Source organism: Oncorhynchus kisutch, linkage group LG15, assembly GCF_002021735.2.
Source record: "Oncorhynchus kisutch isolate 150728-3 linkage group LG15, Okis_V2, whole genome shotgun sequence".
Taxonomy (NCBI): domain Eukaryota; kingdom Metazoa; phylum Chordata; class Actinopteri; order Salmoniformes; family Salmonidae; genus Oncorhynchus; species Oncorhynchus kisutch.
In genome coordinates this window covers 27,621,929-27,635,217 of record NC_034188.2, presented here as the reverse complement: position 1 = coordinate 27,635,217, position 13,289 = coordinate 27,621,929, and the positions used below count along the sequence as shown (strand labels likewise).

At 47.7% G+C, this 13,289-nt stretch overlaps 1 protein-coding gene across 1 annotated transcript in view; it reads right to left on the bottom strand.

Moving 5' to 3' along the window:
• Window positions 1-13,289, bottom strand: part of diaph1 (diaphanous related formin 1) — a 190,498-nt gene that overhangs the window by 23,474 nt on the left and 153,735 nt on the right. The window contains 5 exon segments of the mRNA XM_031789982.1: window positions 4,871-5,003; window positions 7,262-7,426; window positions 11,150-11,274; window positions 11,410-11,539; window positions 11,989-12,228. Coding sequence (XP_031645842.1) covers window positions 4,871-5,003; window positions 7,262-7,426; window positions 11,150-11,274; window positions 11,410-11,539; window positions 11,989-12,228 — 793 coding nt within the window.

Genomic DNA, 13,289 nt, shown 5'->3' with positions numbered 1-13,289 from the left:
ACGCTCTGGAGGAAACTGCCTCTGGGTGAGTGTTAAACTGGGACCTGTTTTATAAAGCTTATTGACCAGGCTGCTAAAATGACAGCATCTAGACAGAGACAGTAGAGGGCTAATGGACTGTCCAGCATCATGATACGGAGCCATACAGGCGTTGGGAATGACTGTTTAATGAATAAGCCAGATTAAACAGGGAAGACTACTGACCATGTCCTAGCATTTCTTGAAGGTTTCTACAACTGTTTTGCATTAAATCAATTTGAAGTGCTTGCTGATAGTTCATAAACAGACGTTTATTTAATTAACACAGCCATTAAAACAATATGAGAGTGGGTATTGAGTGGTGGACTGTGGTCAAGGTCACTATGGAACACTCTACCCTGCTCCGACACACATGTCCGGGAGTTAAGGACATATGTTGTGTTGATAAGCTGTGTTAGTAATGTAACAGCATTAGAGACATAGCAGGAGATAAGCATGACAGAATAGACCCCCCTCCCCAAGCCTGGCATCATTATGTGCAGAACACACAGGTATTACTCTACCACACACACAACAGCCCCTCATTCAGCAACAAGAGCTGATCTAGGAGGGCATCTCCATCCTCACTCCGTCATCCTACCCCCCTTTCATCATTGTCTCCTGTGGATCCCTTTCTCCTCTGCAGGTCCATGCGCGCGCGCCCCCCCCCCCCCCCCCCCGCCCCCCCGCTCTGAGGACCAACACCGTCTAATCCTCCTGAGACATCTGCTGTTCTACAATCTCTTACACCCCACCCTCTCTGTCTCCCTCTCACACAGCCTGTAATGTAGAGCCACAGCACCCCTAGTGGTGGCTGAGCCACAGCACCCCTAGTGGTGGCTAACCCCCCCCCCCCCCCTCTAAATACACCCCCTTTCATGCAGCACCGACACCTAGCTGCAGACCTGGGGAACTATGCAGACCTGGTGCTTGTGAGGAGTATGAACAGGTCTTAGATCAGACCACAGTACAGAAGTGTGTGTAGGGTAAAAAGAGAAAATGAGAGAAGCAGGGTTAGGGTCAGTGGGAAGATGATTGTTAGAGAAAGCACTATAAAAAGACAGCCCTTGTCTAATAATAACCAACCAGTTTATTGGATCTATTCACAAACACACAGACTAGATGTGTGTGTGCTTAAATAACCCTGAACTCAAACCTGTATGTACATGTACCCCCCCCCCCCCCCCACACACACACACCAAACACAGTCAACTATCTAAGCCCTTTCATGGTCAACTATCTAAGCCCTATCTAATGCATGAAAGACTCAACACACTCTCAAAGCTATGAATGGATGGATTGTGTGTGCGTGTGTGTTTGCGCATACCCAAACACAGAGCTTTGAATGCATATTGTATTTCCTTCATACATAGTCCACAGTGGTTGACTTGACATTTAACTACCTTTTTCCTCACACTGCATGGACAAAGTGCTTAGATTGCAGGTAGATACAGTACATTATTGTCCATACGACCTTCTAAAACCCTTTGAAGCTGCAATGTCACTTTTTGGGCGACCTGACCAAATTCACATAGAATTGTGAGTTATAGATCTGTCATTATCATTGAAAAGCAAGTCTAAGATATGTTCTATGTATGCTATTTCTATACTTCCGGTGCTAAAGTTTGGTTTTTGCATATTTTACTTTGTTTTGGACACCAGCTTTGAACAGCTGAAAATATAATATTTTTGGTTCGTGAAAATATATTTCACAGAGTACAGATGGTACAATGATTCCCTACACTATACATTTGCTAGTTTTTTCACAAACTGAAATTACGGGGAATTATTAGAATTTTAGCAACCAAGAAATGGCATAGAGATTTCAGCATAGTGCACCTTTAAAAAGAAAGACGGGAAAGGGTTGAAAGAAAGAGAGGTAGAAGGAAAATAGAGGGAGGAAAGAACAGGCAGCTGGAAAACCTCATCAGGAGAAAGGGACACAATGTGGGTGAAAGAGATGATGCGCGCGCACACACATACACACACACACGACAGAGACACACACACGACAGAGACACACAAACACACACACACACGACAGAGACACACACAAACACACACACGACAGAGACACACACAAACACACACACGACAGAGACACACAAACACGACAGAGACACACACGACAGAGACACACACACTACAGAGACACACACACACGACAGAGACACACAAACACACACGACAAAGAGACACACAAACACACGACAAAGAGACACACAAACACACGACAGAGACACACACACACACGACAGAGACACACACACACACGACAGAGACACACACACACGACAGAGACACACACACACGACAGAGACACACACACACACACGACAGAGAACACACACACACACACGACAGAGACACACACACACACACACGACAGAGACACACACACACACACACGACAGAGACACACACACACACACGACAGAGACACACACACACACACGACAGAGACACACACACACGACAGACACACACACACACGACAGAGACACACACACACACACGACAGAGACACACACACACACACACACACACGACAGAGACACACACACACACGACAGAGACACACAAACACACGACAGAGACACACACACACACACACACGACAGAGACACACACACACACACACACACACACGACAGAGACACACACACACGACAGAGACACACACACTACAGAGACACACACACGACAGAGAGACACACACACGACAAAGAGACACACAAACACACGACAGAGACACACACACACACGACAGAGACACACACACACGACAGAGACACACACACACACACACACACCACACGACAGAGACACACACACACGACAGAGACACACACAAACACGACAGAGACACACACAAACACGACAGAGACACACACGACAGAGACACACACACTACAGAGACACACACACACGACAGAGACACACAAACACACACGACAAAGAGACACACAAACACACGACAAAGAGACACACAAACACACGACAGAGACACACACACACACGACAGAGACACACACACACACGACAGAGACACACACACACGACAGAGACACACACACACGACAGAGACACACACACACACACACGACAGAGACACACACACACACACACGACAGAGACACACACACACACACACGACAGAGACACACACACACACGACAGAGACACACACACACGACAGAGACACACACACACACGACAGAGACACACACACACACGACAGAGACACACACACACACACGACAGAGACACACACACACACACACACACGACAGAGACACACACACACACGACAGAGACACACAAACACACGACAGAGACACACACACACACACACGACAGAGACACACACACACACACACACACACGACAGAGACACACACACACGACAGAGACACACACACTACAGAGACACACACACGACAGAGAGACACACACACGACAAAGAGACACACAAACACACGACAGAGACACACACACACACGACAGAGACACACACACACGACAGAGACACACACACACACGACAGAGACACACACACACACGACAGAGACACACACACACGACAGAGACACACATACGCAGAAAAACACAGACACACGCAGAAAAACACACACACACACAGTCACACACACTCACACACACTGACACACACATACGACAGAGACACACACACGCAGACACACACACTGACACACACACACTGACACACACACACTGACACACACACACTGACACACACACACTGACACACACACACTGACACACACACTGACACACAGCACTGTGGCAGAGAGGAATTATGATGACTCGAATTGTGAAGTCCCAAGAGAGACAAACTGGAGCCAAAAAGAGGAGGAATGTTCAGAAAGTAGGTCAGAGAGAGGGAGAGGGTGTAGGAAACGAGTAAAAATGATTTGTGGTGTGTTTCAGCATGAGGCTGTGTGAGACTGTGTAAGACAGGATAAGATGGTTACTATCCCAGTCTTTTTTACTAATCTAATCTGACTCAGAGAGAGAAAACGTGTTTGTGGATTTAAATTCACTATTTCTTGTTCTTCTCGGATATAAATCCTTTGTTCCAACAATGACTGAATGAGTGGATGATACAGGCAGACTACTGCCTCCTCCATATCTTTATCCTGTCTCTCTCCTTCACTCGCTCTTTTCTCAGGACTGCTGTGGATCACTGGAGACACACACACAGACACACACACAGACACAGACACACACACACACACACACACACACAGATCTAGTAGCACAGTGGGCTCCGACTGCCCCCAACTGGTATCAAGGAGAAGTTCAGTTCCCAAAACAGCCTTCATCCACACCCACACTGACCCACTCCTCTCCCACAGGCACTCTGACCCACTCCTCTCCCACAGGCACTCTGACCCACTCCTCTCCCACAGGCACTCTGACCCACTCCTCTCCAACAGGCACTCTGACCCACTCCTCTCCCACAGGCACTCTGACCCACTCCTCTCTCCCACAGGCACTCTGACCCACTCCTCTCCAACAGGCACTCTGACCCACTCCTCTCCAACAGGCACTCTGACCCACTCCTCTCCCACAGGCACTCTGACCCACTCCTCTCCAACAGGCACTCTGACCCACTCCTCTCCCACAGGCACTCTGACCCACTCCTCTCCCACAGGCACTCTGACCCACTCCTCTCCCACAGGCACTCTGACCCACTCCTCTCCCACAGGCACTCTGACCCACTCCTCTCCCACAGGCACTCTGACCCACTCCTCTCTCCCACAGGCACTCTGACCCACTCCTCTCCCACAGGCACTCTGACCCACTCCTCTCCAACAGGCACTCTGACCTGCGTTGAGGTCCAGTTGTTGGCTTCTCTTCTGTTTCTCCTCCTTCTCTCTGTCAGCCTTCTCCTTGGCCAGCTTGGCTCTCCTGATCTTCTCCTCTGACTCCCTCCTCTTCGCATTCTCCTTCACCGCTTGCTGAGGGGACATGGACAGAGACGTGTGTGTGTGTGTGTATGAGAGTGCATGTGTGTGTGTGAGTGGATGTGTGTGTACAAGAAAGTGTGTGTGTGTGACTGAGAAACAACAGTTGGCCCTCTGCCAAGATAGCCAGCAAAACAAGAGCCAGCTAAACAAGATAACCAACATCTGTAATAACACTACCTGGTACTAATACCAACTGGTACTACCTGATACTAATACTACCTGATACTAATACTAACTGATACTACCTGGTAAAAACACTACCTGATACTACCTGGTAAAAACACTACCTGATACTACCTGGTAATAACACTACCTGATACTACCTGGTAATAACACTACCTGATATTAATACTAACTGATACTACCTGGTAAAAACACTACCTGATACTACCTGGTAAAAACACTACCTGATCAGGTAGTGTTAGTACCAGGTAGTATAATTTAGTATTAGTATCAGGTAGTGTTATTACCAGGTAGTATCAGGTACTATTAGTATCAGGTAGTGTTATTACCAGGTAGTATTAGGTAGTGTTATTACCAGGTAGTATCAGGTAGTGTTATTTCCAGGTAGTATCCGGTAGTGTTATTACCAGGTACTATCAGTTTGTATTAGTACCAGGTAGTGATATTACCAGGTAGTATCGGTTAGTATTAGTACCAGGTACTAATACTAACTGATACTACCTGGTAATAACACTACCTGATACTAATACTAACTGATACTACCTAGTAATAACACTACGAAATACTAACTAATACTACCTAGTACTACCTGCTACGAACTGAACTACCTTGTACTAACTGGTAGTTCAGTCAACGGCTCAGACACAAGACGTATGTGGCAGAGTCTAAAGTCAATCACGGATTACAAAAAGAAAACCAGCCCCGTCGCGGACCAACTATACAACAACTTTGCTCACTTTGAGGACAATACTGACACGGCCCGCTACTAAAACCTGCATGCTCTCCTTCACCGCAGCCAATGTGAGTAAAACATTTAAACGTGTTAACCCTCGCAAGGCTGCCGGCTCAGATGGCATCCTTAGCCACATCCTCAGATCATGCGCAGACCAGCTGGCTGGTACTACCTGATACTAACTGATACCACCTGGTATTACCTGATACTGAATGATATACCTGGTACTACCACTAACTGATACAACAAACTGCCTAATAGTATTACTACCTGATACTAATACTAACTGATACTACATGAACTACCTTGTACTCCCTGGCACTAATACTACCTGACACATGCGTACCGGCACCCCCTGTATGTAGCCTCGCTATTGTTATTTACTGCTGCTCTTTAATTATTTGTTATTCTTATCTCTTACTTTTGGGGGGTATTTTCTTAAAACTGCATTGTTGGTTAAGGGCTCGTAAGTAAGCATTTCACTGTAAGGTCTAGCTGTTGTATTCAGCATTTCACTGTAAGGTCTACCTGTTGTATTCAGCATTTCACTGTAAGGTCTACCTGTTGTATTCAGCATTTCACTGTAAGGTCTAGCTGTTGTATTCAGCATTTCACTGTAAGGTCTACCTGTTGTATTCAGCATTTCACTGTAAGGTCTAGCTGTTGTATTCAGCATTTCACTGTAAGGTCTACCTGTTGTATTCAGCATTTCACTGTAAGGTCTAGCTGTTGTATTCAGCATTTCAATGTAAGGTCTACCTGTTGTATTCAGCATTTCACTGTAAAGTCTACCTGTTGTATTCAGCATTTCACTGTAAGGTCTACCTGTTGTAGTCAGCATTTCACTGTAAGGTCTACCTGTTATATTCGGCGCCTGTGACAAATAACATTTGATTTACCTGGTACGAATACTACCTAATACTATATGAACTACCTGGTACTACCTGATAATAAATTATATACCTGGTACTACCTGATACTAATACTAACTGATACTAACTGAATTACCTGGAACAAACTGATACAAAATGATTTACCTGGAACTACCTGATACGTATATCAGGTATATCAGGTACGTACTATATCAGGTACTAAGGTACTAGTACTAGTACTAACAGATACTAAAAGACAATAACAGAACTACCTGGCAGTACCTAGTACTACATGGCACTAACTGATAAGGAATACCTGTAGACGGTACCATCCCACTAACAGTCAATGTCATTTAGACAAACAGGTGAGGAGAACATGTGTTTATCATTATTAACTTGTGTGTAATGAGGTGGGAGCACATTCTGTTTTCTGCCTCCAGGTTGCCAATGCTCAAACTCACCTGGAACATGTTCTTGAAGTTGTTGAGGTCACCGAAGAACTCTTCGACAGAAATCTTGCGAGGGTCGAACACAAAGTAGTTCCCCAGGTCAGAGTACTGCTTCTCCATGTTCTTATGCATCATGTCCAACTTCTCATGTTGCTCTTTAGCACTAGTCACAAAGCTGTGAGGTACAGTATTAAGGAGTACACAGCCTGGCAACACAGAGACACACACACCATCTCCAGCACACAGAGAGACACACACCATCTCCAGCACACAGAGCTACACTCACCACCCCCAGCACACAGAGCTACACACACCACCCCCAGCACACAGAGACACATACACCACCCCCAGCACACAGAGCTACACTCACCACCCCCAGCACACAGAGCTACACACACCACCTCCAGCACACAGAGAGACACACACCACCTCCAGCACACACAGACACACCACCTCCACCTCCAGTACAGACACACCACCTCCACCTCCAGTACAGACACACCACCTCCACCTCCAGTACAGACACACCACCTCCACCTCCAGCACAGACACACACACACACCACCTCCAGCACACAGAGCTATACACACACCACCTCCAGCACACAGCTGTACACACCACCAACACACAGAGCTATACACACCACCAACACACAGAGCTATACACACCACCAACACACAGAGCTATACACACCACCAAAACACAGAGCTATACACACCACCAACACACAGAGCTATACACACATCAACACACAGAGCTATACACACATCAACACACAGAGCTATACACACATCACCAACACAGAGCTATACACACATCACCAACACAGAGCTATACACACATCACCAACACAGAGCTATACACACATCACCAACACAGAGCTATACACATATCACCAACACAGAGCTATACACACACCTATACACACCACCACCAAAACACAGAGCTAAACACACCACCAACACACAGAGCTATACACACCACCAACACACAGAGCTATACACACCACCAAAACACAGAGCTATACACACCACCAACACACAGAGCTATACACACCACCACCATCACACAGAGATACACACACCACCAACACACAGAGCTATACACACCACCACCAGCACATAGCTATACACACCACCAACACAGAGCTATACACACCATCATCACAGAGATACACACAGCACCAACACAGAGCTACAAACACCACCAACACACAGAGCTACACACCACCACCATCACACAGAGCTATACACACACCACCACCACACAGAGCTATACAAACACCACCACCACACAGAGCTATACACACACCACCACCACACAGAGCTACACACACCACCACCAGCACACAGAGCTACACACACCCCCACCAGCACACAGAGCTAGACACACCACCACCACCAACACACAGAGCTATACACAGCACCAACACACAGAGCTACACACCACCACCAACACACAGAGCTATACACACCATCATCACAGAGCTACACACAGAGCTATACACACCACCAACACACAGAGCTATACACACCACCAACACACAGATATATACAGCACCAACACAGAGCTACACACACCACCAACACACAGAGCTATACACACCACCTCCAGCACACACAGACACACACACCACCTCCAGTACAGACACACCACCTCCACCTCCAGTACAGACACACCACCTCCACCTCCAGTACAGACACACCACCTCCACCTCCAGCACAGACACACACACACACCACCTCCAGCACACAGAGCTATACACACACCACCTCCAGCACACAGCTGTACACACCACCAACACACAGAGCTATACACACCACCAACACACAGCTATACACACCACCAAAACACAGAGCTATACACACCACCAACACACAGAGCTATACACACATCAACACACAGAGCTATACACACATCAACACACAGAGCTATACACACATCACCAACACAGAGCTATACACACATCACCAACACAGAGCTATACACACATCACCAACACAGAGCTATACACACATCACCAACACAGAGCTATACACACACCTATACACACCACCACCAAAACACAGAGCTAAACACACCACCAACACACAGAGCTATACACACCACCAACACACAGAGCTATACACACCACCAAAACACAGAGCTATACACACCACCAACACACAGAGCTATACACACCACCACCAGCACATAGCTATACACACCACCAACACAGAGCTATACACACCATCATCACAGAGATACACACAGCACCAACACAGAGCTACAAACACCACCAACACACAGAGCTACACACCACCACCATCACACAGAGCTATACACACACCACCACCACACAGAGCTATACACACACCACCACCACACAGAGCTACACACACCACCACCAGCACACAGAGCTACACACACCCCCACCAGCACACAGAGCTAGACACACCACCACCACCAACACACAGAGCTATACACAGCACCAACACACAGAGCTACACACCACCACCAACACACAGAGCTATACACACCATCATCACAGAGCTACACACAGAGCTATACACACCACCAACACACAGAGCTATACACACCACCAACACACAGATATATACAGCACCAACACAGAGCTACACACACCACCAACACAGAGCTACACACACCACCAACACACAGAGCTACACACACCACCAACACACATAAGCATACACACATTCATAAACACTCACACATTCAGCTTTCAGCATGGAAAGGCTTACAGGAAACGACAGAATATTTCCTGTCTAGATCGTAATTTGTAAGATGTGTGGAGATGCTTTGAAATGACAAGAGGTGGTTAAATTGATTGGACAAGAGGTGGTTAAAATGATCGAACTAAGTTTGATTGGACTAGAGGTGGCTAAAATGATCAAACTAAGTTTGATTGGACAAGAGGTGGTTAAAATGATCAAACTAAGTTTGATTGGACTAGAGGTGGTTAAAATGATCGAACTAAGTTTGAGTGGACTAGAAGAGGTTAAAATTATCGAACTCAGTTTGATTGGACTAGAGGAGGTCAAAATGATCCAACTAAGTTTGATTGACAGTGACAGTGCGTCACTTGAGTGGGTTGAGTCACTGATGTGATCTTCCTGTCTGGGTTGGCGCCCCCCTTGGTTTGTGCCGTGACGGAGATCTTTGTGGGCTATACTTGGCCTTGTCTCAGGATGGTAAGTTGGTGGTTGAAAATATCCCTCTAGTGGTGTGGGGGCTGTGGGTGGGGTTAAATCCTTCGTGTTTGGCCCTGTCCGGGGGTATCATCGGATGGGGCCACACTGTCTCAGCCTCCAGTATTTATGCTGCAGTAGTTTGTGTGTCGGGGGGCTAGTGTCAGTTTGTTATATCTGGAGTACTTATCCTGTCTTATCCGGTGTCCTGTGTGAATTTAAGTGTGCTCTCTTTCTTTCTCTCTCTTGGAGGACCTGAGCCCTAGGACCATGCCTCAGGACTACCTGGCATGATGACTCCTTACTGTCCCCAGTCCACCTGGCCATGCTTCTGCTCCAGTTTCAACTGTTCTGCCTGCGGCTATGGAATCCTGATCTGTTCACCGGACGTGCTACCTGTCCCAGACCTATTATTTGACCATGCTGGTCATTTATGAACATTTGAACATCTTGGCCATGTTCTGTTATAATCTCCACCCGGCACAGCCAAAAGAGGACTAGCCACCCCTCATAGCCTGGTTCCTCTCTAGGTTTCTTCCTAGGTTTTGTCTTTTCTAGGGAGTTTTTTCCTAGCCAACGTGCTTCTACACCTGCATTGCTTGCTGTTTGGGGTTTTAGGCTGGGTTTCTGTACAGCACTTTGAGATATCAGCTGATGTAAGAAGAGCTATATAAATACATTTGATTTGATTTGCAGTAGTAAAGGATATAGTCATTTTCTCCACAAACATGTCCCTATCACTCTGTGGAGGAGGGAAGGTCTCCAGATCTTTGTCCAGAGTCTTCAACGCACAGCCCATCTGCACCAGGTTCTTCTGCAGGGTCTCAGCCGACACTGAGACAGGGGTTAGAGGGGACAGGTCAGTGTGTCATGAAAGGAAACAGGGATGAGGAGAGGAAACAAGTGTGTGAGAGTATTGGTACCAGTGTTTAGTTCTGAGGGTAGGTGTTAGGTGGAGTCCATGGTTACCTCGGCTAGCCTTCTCTACGTGAACGAGTTCGTCGGGGAACGTCAGGACGTCGGGGTACTGCTCCTGACACACGTCAGCCAGGAAGTGCAGGAGAGTCTGCTTCAGGTCAGTTGTCTTGGTGTCCCGCAGCTGATTGGACAAAGGGCAGATTCTAAAGTACACCCCCTTTTTAAAACCTTTAACGCAGCATTGGCTTATTAAATACATGTTTACCCTGTTACACACACTGCCTGTAGATATGCGTGTGTGTCTCTTTGTGCGTGGTTATGTCCATGCAGGGCTCTACGCTGACCATTATTTACAAGGCACACGTGTGCCTAAATTGACAAATTTAGGAGCACACGGAAATTTAGGAGCACAATGAACAATATTTGCAGTAACAAGCCGTTTTTTCTTTGTAGTAATGGTGCAAGCATGACGGTCATGAATCTGGGGTCTGTGTGTATTCTCCATGGCTCTCAGGGGCCGCGGTACAGTGAAGTAATCACTGGTGCTCCTAAATTAAAATTCCAACTAATCTAGTTTTTCTAACAAGTGAGTAAAATAGTAGCACTGTAGAGCCATGACGTGTCTCTCACCTTGCAGAGGTAGCTGATGCTGAATCCAAAGGCCTTGGCGTTGCGGGAACCAGCGTTCATGTAGTTGCCCACCAGCAGGATGATCTGCAGCAGCTGGGAGAAGGTGGTGCTCTTCTTCAGTTCCTCGCAGGCCGCCGTCACGGACACCACGTCCGGCTTGATGTTGTTCAGCTGCTCTTCAAACTGCAGCCGGAACAAGATGGCCGTCAGCCGGGGCTTCAGACGCTTCACTGTCGACATCTGAGGGGGAGAGGGGGAGGGTTGGAGGGGAGAGAGGGGAGGGTTGGAGGGGAGAGAGGGGAGGGTTGGAGGGGAGAGGGTTGGCGAGAGGGGAGAGTTGGAGAGGGGAGAGAGGAGAGGGGAGGGTTGGAGAGAGGAGAGGGGAGGGTTGGAGAGAGGAGAGGGGAGGGTTGGCGAGAGGGGAGGGTTGGAGAGGGGAGGGTTGGCGAGAGGGGAGGGTTGGAGAGGGGAGGGTTGGAGAGGGGAGGGTTGGAGAGGGGAGGGTTGGAGAGGGGAGGGTTGGAGAGGGGAGGGTTGGAGAGGGGAGGGTTGGAGAGGGGAGGGTTGGAGAGGGGAGGGTTGGAGAGGGGAGATAGTTGGAGAGGGGAGATAGTTGGAGAGGGGAGATAGTTGGAGAGGGGAGGGTTGGAGAGGGGAGGGTTGGAGAGGGGAGGGTTGGAGAGGGGAGATAGTTGGAGAGGGGAGATAGTTGGAGAGGGGAGGGTTGGAGAGGGGAGGGTTGGAGAGGGGAGATAGTTGGAGAGGGGAGGGTTGGAGAGGGGAGGGTTGGAGAGGGGAGAGAGTTGGAGAGAGGTGAGAAGAGGGTTGGAGAGGGGAGAGAGAGGAGGGTTGGAGAGGGAAGAGGGAGGAGGGTTGGAGAGGGAAGAGGGAGGAGGGTTGGAGAGGAGAGAGGGGACCATGACACACACAAGGAGTGTGTTATAGATGGTTTGTGAAGCATTGTTTATGTGCTTATGAGAGCTTTTTGCACTTATGAATGCTCTATAAAGCCTTTATACATGATGTTTCCTTTAAAGTGGGACGGGCAGGATCATATTGCTGGTAGTGTTTGAGTAGGCTCAGTTGATTCAGGCCATGTCTAACACTGTGGTTGATTCAGGCCATGTATAACACTGTGGTTGATTCAGGCCATGTCTAAGTTTATAGTTTATGTGTCGGGGGGCTGGGGTCAGTTTGTTATATCTGGAGTACTTCTCCTGTCCTATTCGGTGTCCTGTGTGAATCTAAGTGTGTGTTCTCTAATTCTCTCCTTCTCTCTTTCTTTCTCTCTCTCGGAGGAC